This window comes from Sorghum bicolor, chromosome 2 (genome assembly GCF_000003195.3).
Source record: "Sorghum bicolor cultivar BTx623 chromosome 2, Sorghum_bicolor_NCBIv3, whole genome shotgun sequence".
Taxonomy (NCBI): domain Eukaryota; kingdom Viridiplantae; phylum Streptophyta; class Magnoliopsida; order Poales; family Poaceae; genus Sorghum; species Sorghum bicolor.
The window spans coordinates 73,271,803-73,296,733 of record NC_012871.2 but is presented as its reverse complement, the minus strand read 5'-3'; the positions used below and the strand labels follow the sequence as shown (position 1 = coordinate 73,296,733).

Sequence of the window (24,931 nt, the reverse complement as noted above, 5' to 3'; positions counted from 1 at the left end):
TGAATCTTATGGCACATGCATGAAACATTAAATATAGACGAAAACAAAAACTAATTACACAGTTTAGCTGTAAATCACGAGACGAATCTTTTGATCCTAGTTAGTACATAATTGGATAATATTTGTCACAAACAAACGAAAGTGCTACAGTACCGAAATCTTTTCACTTTTCGGAACTAAACAAGGCCTAAGTGACCAAATAAAGGAGGATTATGGAAAGGTGCATTCGCAAGCAGGAGGCGATGGTAGAATAATGTGCACGTTTAAATCTGTATTTATATGACATGTAGGCACGTAGGGAAGGGAACTTAGCGTGTGGGTTTTAAGCCAGAAAATTTTCTATTTGACACTGAAAATAGGGCCTTTTTTTTTTTCTTGATCCTGGACATTTCAATCTTCCTCTCTACTCTCTAGCATCAATATCAATGCCGAGATAGCATCATAGGAGCCTAACCATTTGGAAAATTGCTAAGAACAAATGTAATAAGCAAAATAAAAAGGAATGGCTTTCGACCATAAAGGTGAAGAGTAGGCAATTTGCAAAAAAGAAAAAGGTGAAGGTAGCCCGTAGCCGTAGTTAAAATTGGGAATTTATAGTAGGCAGTAGCATAAAGGATGGTTTGTATCCGTGGGCCGCTTTGAATGGACCTCCAGTACATTGTTGAAGGAAGCAGTTTAATGGGCTGCAAGTGGGTGTAGGAGGGTCAAGAGGGGCCCAACGTGTCTGTGCCCGGCCGCGAGACCAGCCTGATGCCCCTCAACGCAATGCCCAGATGCATCTCTTCCCCCCCCCCCCCCCCCCCCCTCTGCATTTTCATTCTTTATATATTAATATTAACCTATATATTATTTTATATATGATGAAAAATAGGTTTATAAATTTTTCCTTAATAAATAAATTACAAATTGTGCTATATAAATTGTGTATAAAATTTTGAAAGACGTTGAATAATATTTCTTTTGCGTGTGTATAAGTTACGTTATTCACTAAACTTATTATATAAATTGTGTTAGAAAATTTATGTTGAGAAATTGCCGTTGCCGCTGATAGTTATGAACAAAAATTGGGTTGCAAATGTTATGTAGAAAAGTCATGATAATTTTAAATTGTCTAAAAGTGTGTAAAAGCTATGGATGCGTCTGGTAAGGTTCCTTTTTGTGTAGAAACGTTTTAGATCGATATTTCTTTTAGAAATTGTTTCTCTAATGAATTAGAGTCACTTCATAGTTGTTTGGCAACGGTTCTCCTAGGAATCTAAAATGTTTCTCACTGCCAAACACTATTGTTATAGTTATGATAAAAAGATATGGTGAAAAATTTCGCCCCGTAAAATGTTATACACAAATGAGTCAAACTCTGTAACTTTGTAGAAATAGAAAATTGTGACAAACAAATTGTTCCAAAAGAGAAAAGTCGATGGTTGGTCATTCGCTCGTTACTGATCCAGGTAATGTCGTTGGGTTGAGAATCAGTTCAATGATCAATCCTTGGCCATCAGCCACCGCCCTAGGACACTGAGACCAAGAGACTTGGCGGTCAGGACTCAGGAGATCTGGACCGTGTGTTGGATTGTGTTTTCGCAAGCCCTGTCAAACTTGGACAGCGTGGCGGCCAATTTAAATCTAACATTACTACTTTTAAATCTAACACTACTATTTTTTAACACAGGTGAGCCCCAAGCCACGAAAATAAAGTGCCGTTGGCCATAGGGAATTTTTTTATTTTTAATATTTTTAACACTATTTTTAAATCTAACACTACTAATTTTTTAACTAACCCGCCATACATGCCGACGCGTCAAAACTACGGCGACACGACAAGACTGTCACGTGGCAGTCAACCGAGTGCTAACTCGATAACGTGGTGTAACATAGAAAAATTATATTTTTTTCAAATGATTTCGGATGAAGATAATTTTTATATAAAAATTATAGTGTTTGACGAGATCTACCACTTTGTAGTTTTAAGTTTTTTCATTTGAGATCGTTAGATGTTACAAGCGCTTGCCCGGGAAAAAAAATCATATCTTTCTTGTGTTGTGCCAAATAAAGATAACTTCTATATAAAAAGTGTAGATCCAATAGAATCTACAAATTTATATTTTTGAGTTTTTTCAATTTGAGATCATTAAAATACTAAAAAAAAATAGAGCTCGAGAGTCGAGACGTCGCCACCTCTCGGCCGCCGGCGCCGGCGCCAGAGACGATGGGGACGCTCTGCCTTCCCAGGCCCAGCTACACCTTCCGACCCGGGGACTCCGACGCGAACGACGAATGGGGGATGCACTGCTTCCCGCTCGGTGACCGCAAGGTGGTCTGCGCGGACCAGTCGGGGCTCGCCTTTGCCTTCAACGCCGAGACGCGCGTCGTCGGCACCACCATGTCGCTGGCGCAAGCGGATGCCCTTCTCCCTCCCCAACTTTTCGAAAGTCCAAATTCGGACCCAAAAAGGCCCCCGCTTGTGCTTTTCAAACCTTTTCGTCATGGAGAGGTTTCCCGAGCCGGAGGCGAAGAACAGCGACGGGAAGAGCCGCCAGTTCGTCAACCTGGGAGGAGCTTGACACGCCAAAGGAATGGAGGGAACGCAGGGATCCCCAGGTCGTCAACCTGGGTTCTGGCAGGTTCTGCATCGCAAGGTTCTTCCATGGCTCTTCTTCTTCTTCAGATGATGGAGAAACTGGAGAGGATTTTGCTGTGCTGACCGGCGTGGAGGTGGTGCCCTGTCTCGGCCAAGCTGGTGGCGACAGTGACAACGGGAAGGCGATGAAGCTCCGGATGATCAGGCACAAGTCGAGACGCCTCCACGGCGGTGGCAACATCGACACAATGTTCTGAACAAATTTTGGGGGCTTTGCGTTTGCTTCCTCAGTTCCCCTGGGACAATGTTTTTTTAATTTCTTGCTACATGCATCACCATGACTCCGGTAGCAGGTGGTAGGGTACCAGTTTTAATTTATCCATTGAGTCGATCATATAGCAGTGTGCTAATCTTAGCACCGTATGCATATCATCAATCCGCTGCATCTAGCCGTAATGTTCTAGATGTTCCTATGCAGTGACGACTTGTGGTAATGTTCGTCAGTATAGCTTCAGAACCAGATTCTGGTTTCACCCAGCTCTTGTAGTCTTGTAAGCTTTCAGTGCAGAATAACTACCAATTCCCAATTTTGCCATATTAAGCATGCTTTCTCCTCTTAGGTAATATCAAAGGGATAGTATTCACATACCAGTGTCAACTGCCAACCTCACATCTGCATGTTGAACGATGTCTTCTTAGAGAAAGCAAGCTGAATTACTGGACACTGAATCCCTTCCATGTTCCATTCAGATTCATTGTGGAAACAATCGACATAAGCTGTAAATCAGAACAGCACTTCAGTGCAAGTTGATCATTTGACACTTGACAGAAGCTTCCACATTTTACCTATCAATTGATGTGCCAAGCGATTGAACCATGTACCCTTAACAAAAAAAATGTGACTTTGGTCATGATTGCGCCGATAAAGTAAAATCCAAAGACCTTTCTTTAGAATAAAAGAATAAGCAAACCTTGCCTTTGTCAATCAATGCAAAAATAAGGTTCTCATTTGCAGGAAGATTCTGTATGATCTGTCTGCAGATGACTCAAAATATCTGATGCCAAGAAGTCACATGTCAACTTAAAAGAACAAATGGTGGGACCAATGTTTAAGTAAACTTATTCAAGCTTGACCTATAGAGTCCATTTTGTGTATGAAGCTATGAAAGCCACTCGCTTCTGACGGCCAAAAACTATATATTTCAAGAAAAATAGTCCAGTTGGACTTACAAATGGCATTATAGAACTCAATACGATGCATAAATAGTGTTGCATCATATATGGTGGCAGTAATGAGCCACAGTATCTATGTTTAAGATGGTATCTGATAGTGACAAATAAGAGTTGAAAAGGCGCAGCCCCTTGCCCCAAGTAATGCAATATCTCAAGTGGGGTTTATATAACATTGCATGACAAATGTTACAACCCTACTTCATATAAACGTTTCACTAACAATTACATAATTGATATACAATATCGGGCAACTCAGTTTCTTTCTTCATTAGATATACAATTACAATTATGCCATTTCATTTGACGAATAGAGAACTGCCTAATACATATTGATGGCATATGTTCAAAGTTGATCAATATATCACAATACAGTTCACTTAACTCCAGTTCTGTATGAATAATTGACCTACTAGGCTGCCTATGAGGTGTATAATGTAATAATACCAAGAAAAAAAAATGTTCAACCAGTCCCATCCCTGCTTCTAATAATATAGCCCATTGCTGTCATCCAATTAGAAGTCTGGACAGAGCCAATTAACTGCTTCATAGATAACATAGTTTACACTCCATTGCCCCAACTCCAATCCAGCTATCTTGAAGTCTACTATTATATTATTCTAATTGAGCTCACCCATCTACATATACAAATCTCTCTAGCATCACAAATGTAAGGTAGACGATACATACCAGCTCACAAGCTTAGAAGGGTAGGGTCAGCTACTCAGAATTCAGCTGGTGATCACGAAGGTAGCAGCTATCTTCTTTGCCCTTCTATTTTCTTTTGCAACAATTTGTGCGATTTTGTACCTTCAAAAGAACAAGAATTTTTACAAACTATGTCCATGTATGATTCACTGTTACGTTTGGTAGAAGTGATTACTAATATCCTTAAAAATCAACCTGTTCAAGTAAAGTTTATACATGATTGAAATTATTATTTGATTTTGTAAATATTGACAAACTCTGCATAATCACTGGTACCCAACACTGCAAACAATTATGGGAGTTTTAGATGAGTTGAACACTTCACCTTCTTGTAGTAAGAATCATGGCTACGCCAGCAAGTTTTGACTTTCTGCCTTCTCTTATGGTCTTGCAGTTTCAAAAAAGAACTTGTGAGATACAGGCTATATATTATTATTTTAACCCTATAATTGTATATCTCCAGTCCATAACTCTCAGCCCGTGGGTGAACAAAACTACAACTATCTGAATAAGGATGAATAAGTGATGCTATGTGATAATGTTCATGTCAACCAATATCATAGTTCACTTGGATACTGAAAATGGAATGAGAAATACAGCTCAGATCAAACGCTGACCCGAGAGGTAATGTCAAAGAACGCTGTGTATTCTCCATGGAATTTACAAACAATTGGAACTAGAGGTCCTGACGCTGGACATATCAGCCCCTCAGAAGCTTTGCCACCAGGTGTCCCTAATATCAGCCCTAAGCCAGTGTTTTTTGTTACATCTGGGAAGACACAGTTATTGAATTACTCATTCCGAACTGGAGAAGAGTTTGCTCTTGAATTCATGCAAGACAGGGCAAACACAAGAAAGCCTTTGGTTTCAATCACCTCTGATGACAGGAACATCCAAACCAGCTACACTCTTTGGGGGCAAGAAGCCAATATTTCTGGAGACAAACTATCAAAGAAGCTTCTGACATTTGCTTCAATTAGTGAAACAAGTAATCAGGGAACAAATAAGACGTACCCACAAGAGATCTATAACTCTGGATCAACTAGAATGAAGTTCCTTTGCAACTTTGGAGGCAGATTCCTACCAAGGCCAGTAGATGGCAAGCTCCGGTATGTTGGTGGTGAAAAGCATCTGATTCAGATAAGTCAAAGATTGTCATGGCAAGGACTGATCAGCAAGACAACAAAGCTCATCAGGCAAGCTCACATAGTCAAGTACCATTTGCCAGGAGAGCAAGTGAATGTGCTCATCTCTGTTGCCTCCGATGATGATGTTCACCATATGATTGATGAGTGCATTGTCCTAGAAGAAAGCAAAGAATGGCCAACTATATACCTATTTACTGATGAAGATGATGAACATCATGTACATTTTGTGGTAGGACGCTCATCAGATGAAGATACTGAAGCACAATATATTGCTCTAATAAATGGATACAGATATACTGGACCAGGTGAGAAATTAAGTGCACAAGGTCCAGGGAGTGCATCAGCCAGTGATCTGGATCAGCTGATGTTTGATATTGACGATGCGGGATCACAGACAGGCGGAGCATGCCTTAGAAGCAAGCGTTCACAAAATATTGTTACAGAAACATCAAAAGAATCCAGGATCCCTCTACACAAGTTTCCTCCCATTATCATGGAACAAATGACCAATCAAGATTGTGCCATACAGAGTAACAAAGGTGAGGCAAGCTCCTATCCTACCAGAAAGTCAAGAAATGTTAACCTTGCTTCATCAATGCCATTGGAATTCACATATCCGTCTAAGTGGGAGAGAAATGGTAGTAATAGCACCTCAAGGCAGATTCCTGAACTGCAAAGGACAACAAGCAACATATCCAAGATAGGTCATAATGCAGGAAGAGATAAGGAAAGTGTATCATCAAGGATGGAATTGATGATACCATCAGATGAGAACAACTTGAGGATGCCATCACTTAGTACAAACTTCAGCAGCTTGACACAACATACAAGTCCTGTCAACAAGTTGCTGAGAGAACAGACTGAGACAATCGTCCAATCTATCCAGTCCAATAATTCAATCGACTTTCAGAAGCTGGTGACAGAGCCTGTTGGAAGATCCGTATATGAAATGCTTGCATCTCCTTCAGGAGATTATCAAAAACCGGTGTACAAATGCCCGAGTTCTGATGAAAGCATGATAAGCACGAGATGTAGCTCTCAAGAAGACACCATCCCTTATTCTGATACAGACCAGCTTAACAAAATTAGTAGCACTGAGTTACAAAACAAGACAGAGTGGCCTGCTCCTACCCGGATATCTGGGTCAAATGAAGCAGGAGCTCACATTTTGTGGGATGATACACACATCAGTGAGCAGGTATTTTCAGTGAATACTATAGGGTGTATAGAGCAAATTCTTCCTGATGTCATGCACACTGATGTGGCCAAGAAAGATAATCTTTCTACGCTAGTGGTCCATGACAGTGAAATGGCATGTTCCCCACGTCCTTTTACATCTTCAGACAAGGCAGCTGAGCTGCAAAAAAATAGGATGGTGCATGCTTCTGGAGAAAAACAGCAAGCTTCTCCCGATAGCAGGCAGCAAGACATACAGATTGTTAGATCTACTTCACTGGGAGGTGAAGGCAACCGTATGCAGATTGAATCTTTATCAGAAGAAGTTACAGAAAATTTTGCATCACCAATCTCAGAGCTTGAGGTACACCTCATCACCTCCACATATGTACTCATGAGAGCTAACTTCAGAAGCAATTTCTAAGACAGCCATAGCATTTCCTCTGATGGCAGGTACATGAAACCAAGGAAAATAAACAAGTCCTTCCTGCAAATGCAACATTGGACAGAGACATTATAAGCAACGTACAGGTGTGTAGTTTGTTTGTAAATTAAGGTAGAATCTTGAGTCCCTACAAATATATATGTTTATAAGAATCTGTTATAATATTTTGTGGGGGATCCACAATATGAGAGTTTTACTAAAGGAAAAAGGAATATGTATAATACTCTTAGAAAAATAAAAGATATGGATGGAAGGAACTAAAATGAAATGAAGAACAAAGAAACTTTAGTACAAGAAATATTGTGCAAGGAACCATCACTCTACACGATTTCTGGCAATGTACCATTGATCATTAGTTTTACTTACATAACAGGTAATAAGCAACAAGGACCTCGAAGATCTACAGGAGATGGGCTCTGGTGCATTTGGAACTGTCTTCCATGGAAGATGGAGAGGAACAAATGTTGCCATCAAACGGATAAAGAACAGCTGTTTCATGTATTCATCACCTGAGACAGACAAACTGGTCAGTTCCTTAAAATCACATGATGAATTGAAGTTACAATCACGCCGTAGACTTAGTAGTTAGTAGAAGTTTCCCAGGACATAGTCACCTAGGTTTTGCTCATCAGAAAACAGTAACCAATTTTATCATGCAGATTGTGGAGTTTTGGAGAGAAGCAGCAATTCTCTCAAAACTTCACCACCCTAATGTGCTGGCATTCTACGGGATTGTGAATAATGGACCTGGGGGGACATTAGCAACTGTGACAGAATTCATGGCGAGTGGATCTCTCAAAAAAGTCCTTTTGCACAAACAAAAATTACTTGATCGGCGCAAACGGATTACTCTTGCTATGGATGCGGCTATTGGAATGGAGTACTTGCATTCCAAGGATATAATTCATTTCGATTTGAAATGTGATAACTTACTGGTGAATCTCAATGATCCATCTCGTCCCATATGCAAGGTGTGCCACCTTTTCATCATTTTATCATTTATGCTGATCTAAAATGCATGGCGAGTTGTATATGTATATAAGATGGGGGGAATGTCAGCCCTGTTCCCTGTCAAGCAGTTGTCCACCAACACATGGGTGAAGAAATAGAGTCAAGGGAGGAGGCTAGCAGGCCCAAGAGAGACTGCTGGTCCAATATGCGAGTGAGTGGCCCAAAGTGCTTAACTGATGTAATGAGTATAAGTACAGTGGTGAGGGTTGTGGAGGGTAGCTAATATGTAAAGAGACACCTGAACTTTAATCATACAGAGTTCCTCCACCCTATCCTCTGCTTCCGTCCTTCTCTTCGCCTCTAAGACATCTGTCTGCTAACAGTATAAATGACCTCTTCTTTTCCAAATGAGCTAAAATGGAGCAACTGGTAAATTACGATTACAGGTAGCTGATTTTGGTTTGTCCAAGGTGAAACAAACCACAATGGTCTCAGGTGGGATGAGGGGGACTCTTCCATGGATGGCTCCTGAAATGCTTGAAATGAGCAGCAATTTGGTATCAACCAAGGTAGGACTCACTCTCTCTTTATGATCTAAGAAAGTGGTGATATTACAAGACTCAAAAGGTGTTATGGTATTAGTATTATGTGTGTTTCTCATATGTCACTCAATAAGCTGGAAGGCAACTATTGAATCAAGTGATTTGATACTAGCCGAGTTGCTTATTTCTGTTATTCGGGAGGGTTTTTTATTCAAATGGTTATTAAGGAGGGCTCTAGCTTGTATGGAAACTATATAATGTTGAAAAGTTATTTCTGAAGACTCAAGTTGCTGAAATGAAGAAGAAATATATGCTTCTCATTTAGCTATTCACTTATTTGTACTGTCTATACTTATACCAATATATCTGATACTGCAACAGGTTGATGTGTATTCTTTTGGAATCATAATGTGGGAAATACTCACGGGCCAGGAACCATATGCTGGCATGCACCATGGAGGAGTTATAGGTATTTTATGAAGTTATCATAAACGGTATCCTAATACTATAACATCACCTGTGGGTCCCAAATACTGACTGAAAAATTGCAGGAGGAATTTTGAGCAACAAATTGAGGCCACCGGTGCCAGCATCATGCGACCCACAATGGAAAGAACTGATGGAACAGTGCTGGTCAAATGAGCCTGACAAAAGACCATCCTTCAAGGAAGTCGTGAGCCAACTCCGTTCAATGCTAGAAGGCAACCAGAGCAGGCCACTAATCTAACTTCAGCATCACCTGTTTGTATGTTCATATTTTGCATACATCACCTGTATGTATATTCATATTGCTCAGTACCTCAACTACATCATACTTTTACATAGTGTTCTTCGATATGTACTGTGTCTGTGTGTGTTGGTATCTGTACTAGGGCTTTTACACAAGGAGAATGTATCTTAGATTAGTTGGCTGGTGTGCAGTGCTGCTATATGAAACAAATAGTTGGAATATAAATGTCACTTTCACTTCCTTCCTATCTATTTTACAATTTTAGTAATTGTAGGTGTAATTTTCCTATGGAATTACCCTACATTCAACCATGCTTTTTGTAGCTGTCTACTTAACTGGGGCCTGAGGTTCCTAATGAGAGCATAGCATTGTTAACCAGCATTACTTCAGGTGCAGTTCAAGATACACAACTCGATTTGGTTCAAACTCTAGCACGTCAATTCTCAACATCAGACATGCTAAGATGCATATGAGGTTACATACATCTGCAATAGCTTAAGCTCAAACAGAATCCGTTGATCACTGCCACCACGTAGTAACCAATTTGCAGTGAATCTAAGCAACCCGCACATGAGATTGAAACGAAAGTGCATGAAGAAAATAAGTACTATCGCTAGAGAAATCCTTGTGAACAACAAGCACAACAGGTACAACCTAGAAAAAAAAACACAGCGTTCCCCTAATAGAACCTACTACAACAAAGCACCTCACTACATTTTGTGCCTGCCAATCCATGTCGGTCACTGAATGCGCGGCACGACCCAGCGAGGAAATACATCAAACAGCTCAGATGCAGCACAGGGACCAAGCGAAGGCAACCTACAGAAGCGCATGATCATGAATGCGAGAGTACGGGGCTAGAAACCACGGTACCTGGTTCATGTCAGCACGGACTGACAGGCTCTGAGCACGCACGGGCGGCGGGCGGAGGACGAGAATGGTATCTCGTCCGTCGAGCCACCCCGCACCGCCCGTTGGAGTTGGAGCGCTGAATGAGGACGACGACGACGACGCAACGGGCTCATCCTTCAACGGGTGAAAACTGAAAGGGCCAAAAGGGACCTCGTCCTGCAGCTGCTCGCTTGCTCTCGTCGCTGGAAGTCTAACCAGTTCCATACGCTCATCGACGGTGAGCGGCCGCGGCGCTGCTCGCCTCTGGGCCGGTGTCCGGAGAAAGGCATAAAGTACTCGAAGAAAATTCATAAAAGGCCCTTGAACTACTGATTATGACATACCCGTCCAACTCGTCTCCTAACAACCAGTTACCAGAGGCCGGTCCTCTTCCCAAAGCCGGTGTTCCGCCACCGCTACCGCTACCGCCGCCTCTACGTGGGCGGTCGGCCTGACCCTGACGCCTATTCAACCACTTCCGCATGGGCCGCCGCCAGACACCTTCGTTGCCAGGACTCCCGAAGTGGCGATGTGGTTGCCTCCTTGCCCCCACCTGGCCTGGCCACCTGCCAGGGTTTAGTCACGAAGAGAAGAAGAAGAGGCGCGGAGCTTGGCCGGAAGCCAGGAAGGTGGCAGACCGAGCCCAGCAGGTTGGTGTATTAGTATTTCTCATGCTCCTCTACGATTGGTACCTCCTACCCTACAAAATTAGTTTTGCCATCTGTTTTCAGTACAACGAGCTATGTCTGAAATTGCTCACGGTGCCCTGTTGTTGCGTCAAAAGAGGGCCCGTGATTTTACTTTGTATTTGGCGATTACTTCTTCGCATATGTTTTCCCTCATTCGTGCGTTCTACAAATTTGTGTGATGGATTGCTGTTTGACAGCTTCTGAGAAGGATAGTCGACGATGACAGGAGTCCGGAGACCACTGCCGTTATGATTTGATTTACAGCGCTCGTGGAATCGGACTCTGACCAGGTCCAGGTGTTATTCTGGATATTGCTGATGGAAATAAAAAGGTACTCTCTCGTATCTGCTTGGTCAAGGAGACTTGTGTTTTATGCCCAATTGATATGCTTAGCGTGTACATTTCTCTGGTGTATGTTTGGTTATAGTTTTGTAAGGTCAATCCTAATCGTTATGTTAAATTGACTGTATCCTCTCTGCCAAGTATGACATCTTGGACATAGATGCAGAAGCAATCAGCTCTAGTTGAGCACGAGTCTTGAGGTATTAAATCACGTGTCGACATAATCTATACTGTTTGTGTTTGGATGGTCCAATTTTTCTATTTGAGTCTCTAGAACTTCACAACGTGAGGTTCATGAACAACAATTCAAGGACATAATCTTTCAATTTGCATGGAAGGGTCATGTACATTTAGCATTCAAGGACAATTCGGTAGTGCATTCTTGTACTTAATAAAAGGTACTACAGCAAAGAATAAAAGATAGGCCTGCAAAGAACTATAAGACATTTGTGATGAACTGATGACCAAAGGAAGAAAAGTAAGAAAAAAGAGTGAAATGCACGAGTGGCCCTTCAACTTATCATGGTGTATCATTGTGGCCCATAAACTTTGAAACTTCAGGATTGACTTGTTAAATGTATGATCCATGTCCAAACTTCCAAAATACCCCTACTGTTATTGATGTGGTATGCAAGTGCGGAGATTTTTTTATTGACAAATCAAAATCGAAGAAGAAAATAAAAGGAAAAGTATCCGCCAAACTCTCATGAAGCAGACTAAAGAAGAATAAAGTGTCTTATTTGTCGCTGCAAACTTTTACCATTTGTTATTTCTATCAATGTCTCACACCTCTGTCACTAGCAGTGGCAAAAACAAGTGCAAAATCATAATGGTAGGAAAAGAATTTATCCAAGAAAAAACTCAAAATACAAATCCAAAGAGCTTTTTATAAGAAATTTTAACTGAACACATCTCCATCTTGTCAATGCCACATTAGAAACCCTAGAGGCATTTTGGGTACTTTGGAAATTTTAAGACCCCAAAGTGCAGTTTCAAAGTTTATAGACCTGGATTACAGTCCATAGCAAATTTAATAACCGCATTTGACTCAAATAAAAACTTAGTGTTACTTTTTTAAGGGAAAAACTGTTTAGATTATTTTACCTATTAGTTGCCTTCTAGCAACACACTCTACATGTTTAATACTTAAAAAAGTAAATAATTATACTTATTATGTGATACAATAGCTCACAGTACAAAGTAACCAATCACGATTATGCAAATTGCTGAAAAGCAAAAACTCGACCTGTTCTTTGTGTGTAATTACCAAAGCAATGCCAAATGAAAACATATTTTATACCTTGTGGATTTCACATTGCACTCATCACAAGTTGCCAACTTGTCCACAGAATATTATTATGCATTGTTGTGTTGTCCAGGTACTCCATTTGGTTCGTGCACCCACATATATTCCAATGCAGAACATCATTTGCATCCAACTTGTCCACTCACCAACTCAACTTGCACTATAGTAACTTGTTATTGTAATAAATTAGCTCACCTAGAACAACCCAATTGTAGTACAAATATGCAAGCACAAACTTAACTGCATCAAGTCATTAGCCGAAGCTACCACCCACCCTTGTATCCCCCATCTCCATTGTTAGACTCTTGGCTAGAATTCTTGCCATGTGCGGCGGGGCCATTCTCAGTGATCTCTACTCGCCAGTAAGGCAGAAGGTTACTGCTAATCACCTATGGACAGAGAGTGGCAGCAGTAAGAGTGGGAAGAACTGGAAAAGGAAGAGTTCTTGGGAGTTTGGTGAAGATGACTTTGAGGCTGATTTCGAGGGATTTGAGGATGGTGATAGCGAGGAAGATGTGGATTTTGTACATGAGGGCCAAGGTTCTTTTTTCTGCTCTTAAGTTGTTGATTATGTTGCTCTTGTATTTTTTATGTTTGTGCTGTATCATGGTTACCATCCTTTCTTATCCTTACATATAGTTGTCAACGCATCAGTAGAGCTGCATATATATTTGGAGAATCTGACTATTTACTGTATTCTAGTTATGTATCCTTATGATCTAGTAGAAGGGATAGAATCGGGATTTCTGTTCGTTAACCTGTTTTATTTCTTCATGCAGAGTTCCAAACGAACAGTTCGAATCTCGTGGTGGGGTCCAATGTTCATACTGCCAAAGTCGCCAGCAGGAAGAGAAGGACACAGTATCGTGGGATCCGGCGGCGCCCTTGGGGCAAATGGGCAGCTGAGATCAGAGACCCACGCAAGGGCGTCCGAGTCTGGCTTGGCACCTACAGCACCGCTGAGGAGGCTGCAAGAGCCTACGACACGGCAGCCTGGCGCATACGTGGCAAGAAAGCCAAGGTGAACTTCCCCAGCGCCATCACAAATCCCGAGAAACGCCGCCGGGGGCGTGTGGCTCGGCCACGAAAGAAGATTGCATCCCAGGAGACGCTGAAGCTCAACGACGCCTCTGATGATCATGTCATCTCAGCAGGCAGCAGCACTGATGATGCCACTGCCGTCAAGCTTGAGTTGCCAGAGTCGGCTTCTCCGCCACCCATGTCCAGCGCATGGCTTGATGCGTTTGAGCTGAATCAGGTCAATGAGTTAAGCTACCTTGAAGTTGAAGAAACTGTTGGTGAGACTAGGGTGACAGATACGGTCTTTGGCAATGGCGAAGTGAGGCCTGCCGATGATTTTGTGTATTATGATCCTTTCCCGGACTTCGTGCAGTTACCTTACCTCGAAGGTAACTCATATGAAAACATCGACGTGCTTTTCAACGGCGACACCGTTCAGGAGGGCGTCAACATTGGAGGTCTGTGGAGTTTCGACGACGTGCCAATGGACCACGGTGTTTACTGAGACGCAACAGCTCAAGGATCATAGTTTCAGGTTGTAAGTGCCCTTATTAAGCATTGAGCTATTCCTTTTATCTTTTTTTTTTGGTTGTCGTTGCCAAGAGGAGCTCTTTTCCTGAGAGTTATTGTTCTCTTGCACTCATACAGGGGGCGAGGGAAGGACCGAGCTTATTCAGACGATGATGATTGCAGTGACATACTGACATTCCTGTGGAAGTGTGGTGCTATTCCAAGATGATTTCGTAATCCTTGTTGGGGTTCCTGAGTGTGATGGGTGCTGAAGATAGATTTGCGAGAATAGAAACATGTTTACTGCTGTGTAATTATGGCTTTTTTCCTGTTATCATGCTCTTTTCGACAAATTAATTGTTGTTCTATGATCACCGTTTCAGGTGATGTTGTATCTTGCTACTGTTGATCTGATGGAAGCACCAGTATTGGTGGTTAAATTCAATCCAACTGAACCTGTTCATCTTGTACATGAATGTCTCAATGATCCAATTCTCAAAAAGGAGTTCTTGGGAAACCCTGGCGTGAAATTTGAGTGCTTGCAGATACCTGACCGCACCATACCATACAAAACTTTGAATCTTTTGTGTCGAGGAAGTGGCGCAGAGGCAAAGGCCAAGCTGTTAACCTACTTGACGAAAGAACTAATAACCTTATTTGTTTATCTGCCAAATTGCTCCTTGGAAGGTGAGACCGAGGAATCGTTTACTCCGGTTAACCACACGAAAAGCAAAGGAATCTTTGCTAGATTGAACGTGACAATATTTCGGTTGCTGCGATGCTTCTGCCGACTGCCGTCTGCCGCTGCCCACGAGGGAATGGGACGGATGCGCGGTGCGCTCGTGGGCGGCAGGGCCGCTGCATGCAGTCGTGTTTGGAGGCCGCAGACAGGTGGTTGGGTGGAACGTGCAAGTGGAGGAAGATGGTGGGCGACGCCGCTTTGAGCTCATCCCTCCAGAGGTTGCTAAGGTGTACAGTACAGTAAAAAACCATTTCCTTTCCCTAAAGCCTTGTTGGACAATGTTGAATCAAATATTGAAAATATGGATTATAAATAACTTTTAAATTGTTGGACAATGTTAAACCATATAAAAAGATATATCTTAAAAACCCCTAGTATAGTATAGAGGACTACAGCTAGAAAGTTTTTTATAGTATAGAGGACTACAGCTAGAAACTCCTTTTCCGAAAGAACAGTACGGCTAGAAACAAATTTTATCAGTCTTCCACTCACTAGTAAATAAGCAGGGGCCGGCAAGCGATTGCAGCGAAATACCACGTGATTGCAGCCAAATGGCCCCATCAAAATATCAAATAATCTAGCCGCAAACTGTAACCAATAAATGTATCAATCTTCCATTGCATGAATGAGTCCACCAGCGGCACACTGCAGCGTACTAAATATTCTGCCAATATTTACATGTGTAGACTGACATCAGTACTGAAACCATCAAACAAAAGCTGTACATTTTTTCCCTGCCATATTTCCTTTTTTGTTAGAATTTTTGCTGCTACTTTATGTTTATATACATGACTGCATACCACCAATGCAGCATAGTACCACACCAATCTAAATGGCCTACCTAACCATTTTGGAGAACAGATCATCTAGAGCTGAGTACAAGGGCTGGGCAGCTCGGGGCCGCTCCACCCTCCCAAACAGGATATCGGTTGCCGTCAGGTATGCATCTCCGTAGAAGCGTAGATTGGTCTCCATTCTGGTTGTCACCACATTCCCTTCCAGTGAAACCCCAACAAAGGCACCTGTAATAAAAATTTGATGACATTTAAGTATAGCGAGGACTCTTGTACCAAGCGTAAGTTAGTAAGACCTTGTGATATCTCAATGTGAGTAGTATGAATTGGCAATTCAGTCTGTTTGGGTTTCTTTTTCATGGGTAAATGCACTATGTACGTACATATTGCTTTTTTAATTATTACCAGAAGATAAGTAGGAACCTAACTCCACGCTCTAAAATGAACACCGTCATTACCTTTTATGATCAAATTATTATTTACTAATTTCTATCTTAAAAGGAAACTAGAGGGGGGGGGGGGGGCACTGTTAAGAGCCAATGTTCAAATTTCTACCTTTGCTGCAGCTGTAAGTGTAGCATATCCCAGAACCTTTGTCACTGGCCCGAACGTCTGCCTCAAAGGCTCTGCCAATGGGTCCTGCTGCAGCACTCAATCCTGCCCCAAGTGAAAGATGAATGCGACTGCTGAAAGCCTTGACAGCTTTACGGTCATGAAGCACAATGATAAAGTCTGTCAGCTCTCCTCCAATCTGGAATATAGAAAGGCCACCATCAAATGGAGATTAAAGACCCCTACTGACTTGTACTTAAGCATCCACATCTTTACATTGCCCCAATATCTACTATCATCTACACCTTGCAACTGAACCAAATAACAAGCCACAATGCTTAATTGTATTTTTTTCATACAAGTTGTTCAGGATGGGTATGCTAGTTTTTTTTCGAAAAATACGTGGATAGTTAGATCCCATAGTAATTATATGAATATTTTTGCATAACCACAGAGGTAGGTTTCTTATAAGCATATATATTTTATTGAGTAGCGCAAGAGTTATTGTATTTTCTCATGAAGAACAAACCATGTGTCTGTAGATGTTGAGTACATATTAAGATAACAAGATTAGTGGATAAATACCTGCACTCCCCATCCCAGGCCAACAGATAAAATTGCAGAGGGAGCAGACCATGATCCATCTGATCTGCGAGCAACCACAAGACCAGTGCCAACTTTGTATGTAAGAACTGCACCTGCCTTGGCAACTGTTAGAATTGCAAGTCCCTTCGCTCCCTTGAGAATAGATGATGGTATGGACTTCTCAGGGTTTAATCTAGCAATCTACACATTCCAAAAGAGAAAAAAAAATCTTAGCTCTGGATGATAAGGTTACATATCTTTGATGGGTAAAACGACATACACACCTGACAATATTTCTTCATTGTGTTTGTAGCCTTGTATATCTCGTACTCCATTGATACACCTACAGGCATGTTCAACCAGCTTCTAGTGCTTGTCCAGTCCATGACATCGTGTTTTGCTTGCTGCATGCAGTTACTATTGTAGTTGATCAATAAGCCCTGAAGTGGATCAAGCCTCTCATAGCAAGCATCACAAACTCTCTGAGGATCACGAATCCTGAATTTCATGGGCATCAAACATCTCCCCTTTGAACAGTTTTTGCAGAATATACCTCCACAGAACCGACAATGGTGCCTACCACGAGTCAGAGCCGTGAAAGGCAAGTTGCAATGCAGGCACGCATTTGCAGAGCTATCTGGCAACCATTCTGGTGGATCTGCTAGCAACACCTCCCTGTATGCACTATATTGTAAAGCATTCGCTTCAAGTAGTGGTGGGGCACTTGGAACACAGACGGAAGGGTGCACATTGACATCACCATTCTTGTCAGATCCAAGGAATGATATGTCTGTGCTGAAACCTTCCTGCTGCGATGCGTCATCCTCACTCTTGTTTACACCCGTGACAATCGAAACCAGCCCACCTAGAACAGTCTTCAGATTGACTTTTGGACTAGCTTGTGTTGGAGCAAACGGGTCATCTCTTGAATCATACTCTGGGAAGTCTGGTTCATATGCTGGCTCATAAAGATAATCCTGAACCGGATAGTTGTTTCCAGCAACTACATTGGACAGAGCAGCTCCCTTCTGGCCGGTGTCCATTTTGGACAGGGAAGAGTATGCCATCATTTCATTTGGAGTTCCCATGGAATCATCTAGAGGTTATAGTAGGAACAAAACCTGTAAGTAATTGCAGGTACGTTGTTATAACGAGATGCAAAGTGGGGAAAGAGAAAAAAGATTTGCAGCAGTGCAACCCTATGAGCTATCGAAAAACGATTATTCTAGAATTATGCACAATATAATGTGATAGGGAGAGAGAAGATTTGCAGAAGCACAATGGTTAGTATAGGATTGCTGAAACCATGGACCCTGCTTCTAGAGTATTTTAATCAATTAGTGCACCCATGAACTAATCTTTTTTTCAGCGAACATATCCTAAGAGTTGCACTGCTGCAAATCTCTTTTGTTTTTCTACCCCATCACATTATATATTGTGCACAATTCAAGAATAATCGTTTTTGACAAGTGCAACAGTATTTCAAGTCCAAACTAAGCATCAGAACCAACCCATGAACCACCAATGCAACATTTATGTGCCATGCCATGTGGAAAACAAAAGCACCAACCAGCTGAAACTAATCCCAGATGCACGACACGACCGAGCCGCATCAACTATGACCCAGATAGCTACCCAAAAAGATATGATTGCGGACGTGCTGACAGCGGACCCTAACCTCGACACACAAGCGCGCGATTGAGGCTCCCCCAACCCTAGATTAGATTGGATGGGCAGGCAAGCAGACGGGCCGATCACCCGGTGAAGCGAAACAACCGAACCAACAGAACAGCGATCAATTCTAGCGCAGCGCGGAGACGGCGAATCAGCGATCGGACGGAGCGGCAGGGGAGCTAGGTAGCGCCCCTTCACACCGGAGAAGCGCGAGAGACGAGCAGCGAGGCTTACCGCGTGCTTGGATCGGAGGGACCGCGCCGTCGCCTATGGGATCGTCTCCTCGTGGTACGGGGATGGAGAGGAGAGGACGCGGCTCCGGGCTGCGGGGTTGGGCTTGGCGTCGGAGGCGGGGATCGCGTCGATTGGCTTCTTCCGCCGGCAACGGCAGCGGGGGAAGATAGTAGTAGAATAGAAGAAAACAGAAGATGGGATTCGGAGGATGTTATCGACCGGCTTTCCGCTACCGGTTAATTTGGGGATAAGTTATCGGGGGCTTTGGGTTTTCCTCTCCTTTCCCACCGTGAGAGGAACGAGGAGGGTAGGGTCCGAGCTGGCGTCTCGCGCGGCCTCAGCCCTGACGATTATGGTGGGGGCCCACCTCAGACGCTGACGCGGTGGCAGGCACGTGATGGGCCGCGAGTACGTGCTGCCGCGATGGGCTAACTATACGCGGTTACCTTATTTGGGCTCGATTCGGTGCTCGTTGGGCTTCTTCTCTTCTGCCTACAACTGTTCATGTTTTTACATCCGCTACGACTACGATAGTAGTATTTTTTTTTTTCATTTTTCATTCACTCTGGAAAAATTTATTTGAAGATTTTGGGCAGCTAAACGTCCTATAAGGGCGTCCGCAATGGTGTTTAAATCGCTAGCTATTTGATCCTAGAAAGAATGTTATTGGCTCTCATTGGTAATTTACAAATAGCTAGCTTAAGAAGTCGCTAGCTATTAGAAAGTCACTAGCTATTGTGAAGAGTATTGTGAGAGAGTTATTTCTAGAAGATTGTGCTAGATTAGAAATTTATGAGTCGCTAGCTATTAGTAAGTCGCTAGCTATTTGATCTCTCCTCGATAGCCAATGAGAATGCTACTTTTTTATTATTTTTATACATCATCTCGATAGCTATTTGTAAAGTGCTATTGAGAGCCAATAGAATTCCTTCTAGCTAGCTATTTGATAACCATTGCGGATGACCTAAGAGAACAAGTTTTTTTTTTCCAATGTACTGTTGCACAAAAACCACTGCACGGTCACATATCCATCACGAAATAGGTGCAAAGTCGTACTCGTACCTCCCTTTTGCAACACACTGCATATAAAGTGTAACACAAAAACACTCAATTTGCATCGGCTGTGTCCTGTGTCAAGAAATGCTACGGACTATATACGTGTGGAAAGCGCGAATCAAAAAGTGCACCGAGAGCTATGACTATGAGACCCAAAAAAAACCCGGGCGGGGGGGTTGGGGGGGTAGTTCCCTTGCCATTCGGATTTCGGAGGGACCGAGGGAGTCATCTCTGAAGACTGGAGTGTACGGTATTTGATTCGGAACGAGAACAGAAGTACAGAACTGTGTGGAGCTACATTTCCAGTAGGGAAAGCTTTTACTCAAGGTCTGGTAGAAGGACCGGTGATACAAACAGTCCACGATGGATGGCAATGGCACCAACGGATGTTCTCAAATACAAAGGACAGCATACGTATGCTGCCTGATACTATTGAAGCGGGGTCCAGTGCAGTGCAGGACACATAAGGAGCTGAAATCCAACAGAGCTGTAGCTAATCAAGACAGCAAATGCTTTTGCACGCATCAATCAGATTTCATGGCAAGAATGCACCTCAATCATCAAGCAAACACTCTGAATTGATTCTTACAAGTGCTGTTGTGACTATTCCTACAAAATGGTCACTCTAGATTCTAGAATCAGACTGCACTGTCATTCTGATAAATGAAATTTGATGTGCCTAACGACGCTCTACTTGAAGCATCATATATTTCATACTTCAAGTAGAGCGCACAGACATCATATATTTCATACTTGGAGTATGTGTGCACAACGAAACCAGCGATACACAGACAAGGATGTACCAGTTTGCATTGGAAAAGTGAATTATTTCTATAGTTTAAGCAGGAACTGCTACATGACATCATTAGTCGGGGCTCAGATTTTTTTGCTTCACCATCAAAGTGTGGCAGAACCGACTCACAAGCAGGCAGACAAGCGTCGTTCTGAACACCATTCTCAAATCCATCCTTGCAATACCTCACTCAAAATAAAACAAATGGACGAAGGAATCCTATAAATGAAATTCTTAGCTTCAGAGCTAGCAAATATCATAGTGTCGAAAATGGTTCCACCATATCATAGTGTGGTGCACGACTGCACATCATTTATCCATCTCCCAGATAATAGCACTATCCTCTGCACGAATGAAGCACAACTATTAAGAATTTGAGTTTGTGCGAAATACAGAAGCAATGAAAGTTTTGTAGACATGATGGTACGGTAAATCCTTAAGAAAACAGAGTGTGTGATTTGATGATTTTCCCTGCCATGTACCTTTGATCTTTTTGTTTATCCACACCTCAATAAGCATTCCTGCACCAACTCCAGCAGCACACACGGCACCATAGATTGCCAGTGCAGAAGGCAAAGATCGCCGAGGCAGAAAATAACACTCAGGGACTTGTCTGATCTTCTTTGGAAGGCGCTTCTTGACAACTGGTTGGCTAGATTCAGTAGTCACTGCACCGCCCACAGTCTTCCAGTCCACATTCTTCAGCATATCTTTCGAGTCCTCACTAGCCATTTGGAAGCTGTGTATGCACAAAGGTTATGTCAGTCAGCAAGGGCACATCATCCGTCTCAAAATTGGATCCTACTACAATCTAATAATATCCTAGAAAATTTGGGACAGTCAGCAGAGCATACTGTGGCAACTAGTAGCACATTTGCAGATAGAGATAGATCTAGGATGTAGGAACAAATGTCAGATACAACATCTTCAGAAACAACTCATTTCATAATCCTCAAGTATTCATTCACTGATCACCTACAAATTTGTAAGTTCGTAACTGGAATTGACAACATGTCAGTTTCCATAACTTGAGTGCATGACTAGGTTAGGTAGGTCAGTAAATCGACAATCTTAAGAGGATCACTATGGCACGATTCCAGTTTAAAGGAAGGTGCATACAGAGGCAACACAACACAGTGTTGGTCCAATCCTTTGTAATTTCCTCCAAAAAGTGAACAACGAGGAGCTCGAAACTAGTCGACCGTGACACACCCGATCTACAGACACCAATTCCTGGCTGGAACAAGCATGTCCACGCATATGATGCCATGACTATGAGAAGAAGCGAGGTCAGGTCAATCAGGTGGCGCGGTTGGTTGTGGATGAGAGGTGCGGTGAATCCCCTGACCTGGATGAACTGGATGATGGCGGCGGCGGCGTTGGTGGGCCTGAAATGACGCCTAGAACCAGTCAGCTATTAGGGTCGCAACTCGCGAGTCCGCACGGCGGGCGGATGGGCTGATCGCACGGCAAGCGGTGCGTCCGGAGTCGCCTTGTGACTGCCGACGGCCGACGGCGAGAGCTCCTCCCTCCGGTGCGATTGCTTGGCTTGGCGTCTGACGGCCACGGGCGGCTGAGGCGACGGGGAACGGAGACCGGAGATGAGAGTGTCACGCGTACATGGGCCAGAAGAGCGGTGGCCCTACATTCTACAAGGTCCATTGCCCAGCCCAAAAGGCCCATACAAAAGGCCCATAAAGCAAAACCGCAGGACCCCAAGACCTAGGGTTTTCATCCGTGACGAGCCAGCCCATATAAAACCTCAGAGCACCATCCACCTCGCGACCTCTCTTACGCCGCCACCTCCCTGCTCCAGCTCTCTAGCGCACGGCGCAGCCGTCAGAAACCTAGCTTCGGCAGCGACGATGGCGGCGGCACCGGCAGGCGGCGGCGCGCGGGCGCTGTCGCAGCGGGAGCAGGACATCCAGATGATGCTCGCCGCCGACGTCCACCTCGGCACCAAGAACTGCGACTTCCAGATGGAGCGTTACGTATACAAGCGCCGCACTGATGGTACGTCTTGTATTTGATATAGCTATAGCTCTATTGTGATCTTGCTATGCACATGCAGATTCGGTCAATTGAGAAATATTGGCGCGTAGTTTCAGTCGACATGTCTTATTCTCGTATGTAATTTCTAGTCAAAGATTTCTTGTATCAGCGTGATCCACATGTCATGTATATGTAATTTGTAGTTGTTGATTATCAATGTGATACACATATGTGCGTTGTCTGCTAGTATTATTTCTCCAGTATAGAGGATTTGTCTAGCATGAAGATTTGGAGGGTTTCTGAAGTGGGTGTGATCCACATACGTGTAAGGTCTACCTGCAATATTCCATAAATATGAGCTGTGGGATTGGTTCAGACATATTCTATCAAAATTAAAGATCAATTGACTGATATCGAACATCTTATGTCTATGTTGCTGTGTTTGTTAACTGGAATCAATGCGAAGAACGCCTAGTAGTCCATTGCTAACTCAAGTTGCTTATGCTAATAAATCCCCATTGTCATTCGACCATGGCGAACTGTGAATTAACAATAGTGCTGTTGTATATTACTATCCTTCAGGTATCTACATTATTAACCTTGGGAAGACCTGGGAGAAGCTACAGTTGGCTGCGAGGGTCATTGTTGCAATTGAAAATCCTCAAGATATTATAGTACAGTCTGCTAGGCCCTATGGCCAGAGGGCTGTACTCAAGTTTGCCCAGTACACTGGGGCTCATGCCATCGCCGGCAGGCACACTCCTGGTACATTCACCAACCAGCTGCAAACCTCATTCAGCGAGCCGCGCCTTCTTATCCTGACTGACCCTAGGACTGATCATCAGGTAAAATGAACTTATATCTGTTGTAAGAAAAACATTGTTGATTCAGAGCACCTACAGATCTTCTTTATCAAACTTTTTACAGCCCATTAAGGAGTCTGCACTTGGAAACATTCCCACCATTGCCTTCTGTGACACTGACTCCCCTATGCGCTATGTTGATATTGGCATTCCTGCCAATAACAAGGGGAAACAGAGCATTGGTTGCCTGTTCTGGCTGCTTGCCAGAATGGTCCTTCAGATGCGTGGTACAATTCTTCCAGGACACAAGTGGGACATCATGGTAAACTGATATAATCTGAACTAGTTTCATTCGTACCAATTTCTGACCTGTATAAACAAAGCATTTACCTTTTGTCGCGTGTTGAATGATATGCTTGTTTCTCTTCTGCAGGTTGATCTGTTCTTCTACAGAGACCCGGAGGAAGCAAAGGAGCAGGAGGAAGAAGAGGCTCTGGTTGCTCCTGACTATGGCGCAGTTGCAGAATATACTGCTCCAGGGGGTGAGAACTGGGGTGGTGCCGACTGGGGAACTGGTGAAGCTGCAGCGCCGCCTGCTGGCATTCCAGCTGCTGGTGCAGACTGGGCTGCTGCTCCAGGTCCAGATACTCCTCACATAATACATGATTTGCATAAAGACAAAATATTGTAATCTTTGTAGTAGTATTTTGTTTACACATTCTTGGTTTGTCTATGGTATAATGTTTAATTGATTGATAGTTGATGCTCTGTTCCACCTTTTGTGTGCCTAGAATTAGCTTGATATTGTGTCTGAAGCTGGTAGGTGATTTGAGCTGAAACTTTGATATGTTTTCTAGCAATTGCTTAAAGTTCTGTGGACATTTTTTTTCTATCACAAGTTGCCCTTTGAGATAGGATTTTATGGGTTAACTGTGTTGAAGCTTTAGATCACTATAGAATATACTCAATAATGTTTATTCACATTTGCTTGTTTATTTTAACTTCAATATCTGGTTATTATCTTCTCGTTTAGTTTCTTGCACCTGTGGCTCTTACAATTCTGCATGTGAATTTCAGCTCCTCCTGTTGATGGTGTCTGGGATGCTGCCGCTGCTCCTCCAGCAGCCACCGGATGGGAAGAAGGCGCTGCTCCTGTCGCGGCTCCTACCCCTAACTGGGGTTAAGGAGTAAATCAGCCTGGTTGATGGTTCATAGTAGTCATCATCAGAACTCGTTGGTAGACACTGCTTGAGTAGTAGCTTTGAACTTTTTACGTTTTACGTGCTACGAGATGGGAATCAATTTTGTGTTGTTGACTCTGCTGAGACGGTGAGTGAACCGGGCCCCTTTTTGCTATTTCTAATGGATAGCTCTGTTTTAAGCGCATTATGTGAATTGTATGCTCTTCGTTGCAGCAATTGTCTCTCCTGCTTCTGTGTT

General features: G+C 43.0%; 5 protein-coding genes across 7 annotated transcripts; 3 read left to right on the top strand and 2 right to left on the bottom strand.

The window, feature by feature from the left end:
• LOC8060685 (probable serine/threonine-protein kinase roco5) lies at positions 4,268-9,950 on the top strand. The gene is made up of 7 exons (XM_002463139.2): positions 4,268-7,204; positions 7,294-7,371; positions 7,659-7,811; positions 7,945-8,256; positions 8,683-8,805; positions 9,160-9,247; positions 9,330-9,950. Exons 1-7 carry the CDS (start codon positions 5,144-5,146, stop codon positions 9,503-9,505), a joined length of 2,991 nt encoding a protein of 996 aa, XP_002463184.2. The 5' UTR covers positions 4,268-5,143; the 3' UTR covers positions 9,506-9,950.
• On the top strand, positions 10,743-14,736 carry LOC8079193 (ethylene-responsive transcription factor ERF073). Of its 2 annotated transcripts, none has more exons than XM_002463138.2 (4): positions 10,743-11,049; positions 11,286-13,276; positions 13,516-14,291; positions 14,405-14,736. In XM_002463138.2, the coding sequence occupies exons 2-3, from the start codon at positions 13,060-13,062 to the stop codon at positions 14,259-14,261; spliced, it is 963 nt and encodes a 320-aa protein (XP_002463183.1). In that variant the 5' UTR covers positions 10,743-11,049; positions 11,286-13,059; the 3' UTR covers positions 14,262-14,291; positions 14,405-14,736. The 2 variants fall into 2 exon arrangements, with proteins under 2 accessions (XP_002463183.1, XP_021308253.1); XM_021452578.1 differs by having other exon boundaries at positions 13,516-14,294.
• LOC8079192 lies at positions 15,598-19,079 on the bottom strand. 2 transcript variants are annotated; one of them, XM_021452577.1, is made up of 5 exons: positions 18,848-19,079; positions 17,224-18,035; positions 16,940-17,140; positions 16,358-16,553; positions 15,598-16,030 (listed from the first exon to the last, which is right to left on the bottom strand). In XM_021452577.1, exons 2-5 carry the CDS (start codon positions 18,025-18,027, stop codon positions 15,846-15,848), a joined length of 1,386 nt encoding a protein of 461 aa, XP_021308252.1. In that variant the 5' UTR covers positions 18,028-18,035; positions 18,848-19,079; the 3' UTR covers positions 15,598-15,845. The 2 variants fall into 2 exon arrangements, with proteins under 2 accessions (XP_021308252.1, XP_002461020.2); XM_002460975.2 differs by having other exon boundaries at positions 17,224-18,060; positions 18,848-19,078.
• Positions 20,464-22,286, bottom strand: LOC8060684. The gene is made up of 3 exons (XM_002460974.2): positions 22,045-22,286; positions 21,179-21,435; positions 20,464-21,040 (listed from the first exon to the last, which is right to left on the bottom strand). Exons 2-3 carry the CDS (start codon positions 21,426-21,428, stop codon positions 21,006-21,008), a joined length of 285 nt encoding a protein of 94 aa, XP_002461019.1. The 5' UTR covers positions 21,429-21,435; positions 22,045-22,286; the 3' UTR covers positions 20,464-21,005.
• Positions 22,426-24,925, top strand: LOC8079191 (40S ribosomal protein Sa-2). Its single transcript, XM_002463137.2, has 5 exons — positions 22,426-22,709; positions 23,271-23,533; positions 23,616-23,813; positions 23,925-24,129; positions 24,569-24,925. Exons 1-5 carry the CDS (start codon positions 22,562-22,564, stop codon positions 24,673-24,675), a joined length of 921 nt encoding a protein of 306 aa, XP_002463182.1. The 5' UTR covers positions 22,426-22,561; the 3' UTR covers positions 24,676-24,925.

Coding starts and splice junctions, on each gene's coding strand:
- LOC8060685 (XM_002463139.2), top strand. CDS start 5,144: ATGTCAAAGAACGCTGTGTATTCTCCATGGAATTTACAAACAATTGGA. Junction 7,205..7,293: donor CACCAATCTCAGAGCTTGAG/GTACACCTCATC, acceptor CTCTGATGGCAG/GTACATGAAACCAAGGAAAA. Junction 7,372..7,658: donor ACATTATAAGCAACGTACAG/GTGTGTAGTTTG, acceptor CTTACATAACAG/GTAATAAGCAACAAGGACCT.
- LOC8079193 (XM_002463138.2), top strand. CDS start 13,060: ATGTGCGGCGGGGCCATTCTCAGTGATCTCTACTCGCCAGTAAGGCAG. Junction 13,277..13,515: donor TTTTGTACATGAGGGCCAAG/GTTCTTTTTTCT, acceptor TTCTTCATGCAG/AGTTCCAAACGAACAGTTCG.
- LOC8079192 (XM_021452577.1), bottom strand. CDS start 18,027: ATGGGAACTCCAAATGAAATGATGGCATACTCTTCCCTGTCCAAAATG. Junction 17,141..17,223: donor CAATGAAGAAATATTGTCAG/GTGTGTATGTCG, acceptor TGGAATGTGTAG/ATTGCTAGATTAAACCCTGA. Junction 16,554..16,939: donor GCCTGGGATGGGGAGTGCAG/GTATTTATCCAC, acceptor TCTATATTCCAG/ATTGGAGGAGAGCTGACAGA.
- LOC8060684 (XM_002460974.2), bottom strand. CDS start 21,428: ATGGCTAGTGAGGACTCGAAAGATATGCTGAAGAATGTGGACTGGAAG. Junction 21,041..21,178: donor GATAAACAAAAAGATCAAAG/GTACATGGCAGG, acceptor TCATTCGTGCAG/AGGATAGTGCTATTATCTGG.
- LOC8079191 (XM_002463137.2), top strand. CDS start 22,562: ATGGCGGCGGCACCGGCAGGCGGCGGCGCGCGGGCGCTGTCGCAGCGG. Junction 22,710..23,270: donor ATACAAGCGCCGCACTGATG/GTACGTCTTGTA, acceptor ACTATCCTTCAG/GTATCTACATTATTAACCTT. Junction 23,814..23,924: donor GACACAAGTGGGACATCATG/GTAAACTGATAT, acceptor TCTCTTCTGCAG/GTTGATCTGTTCTTCTACAG.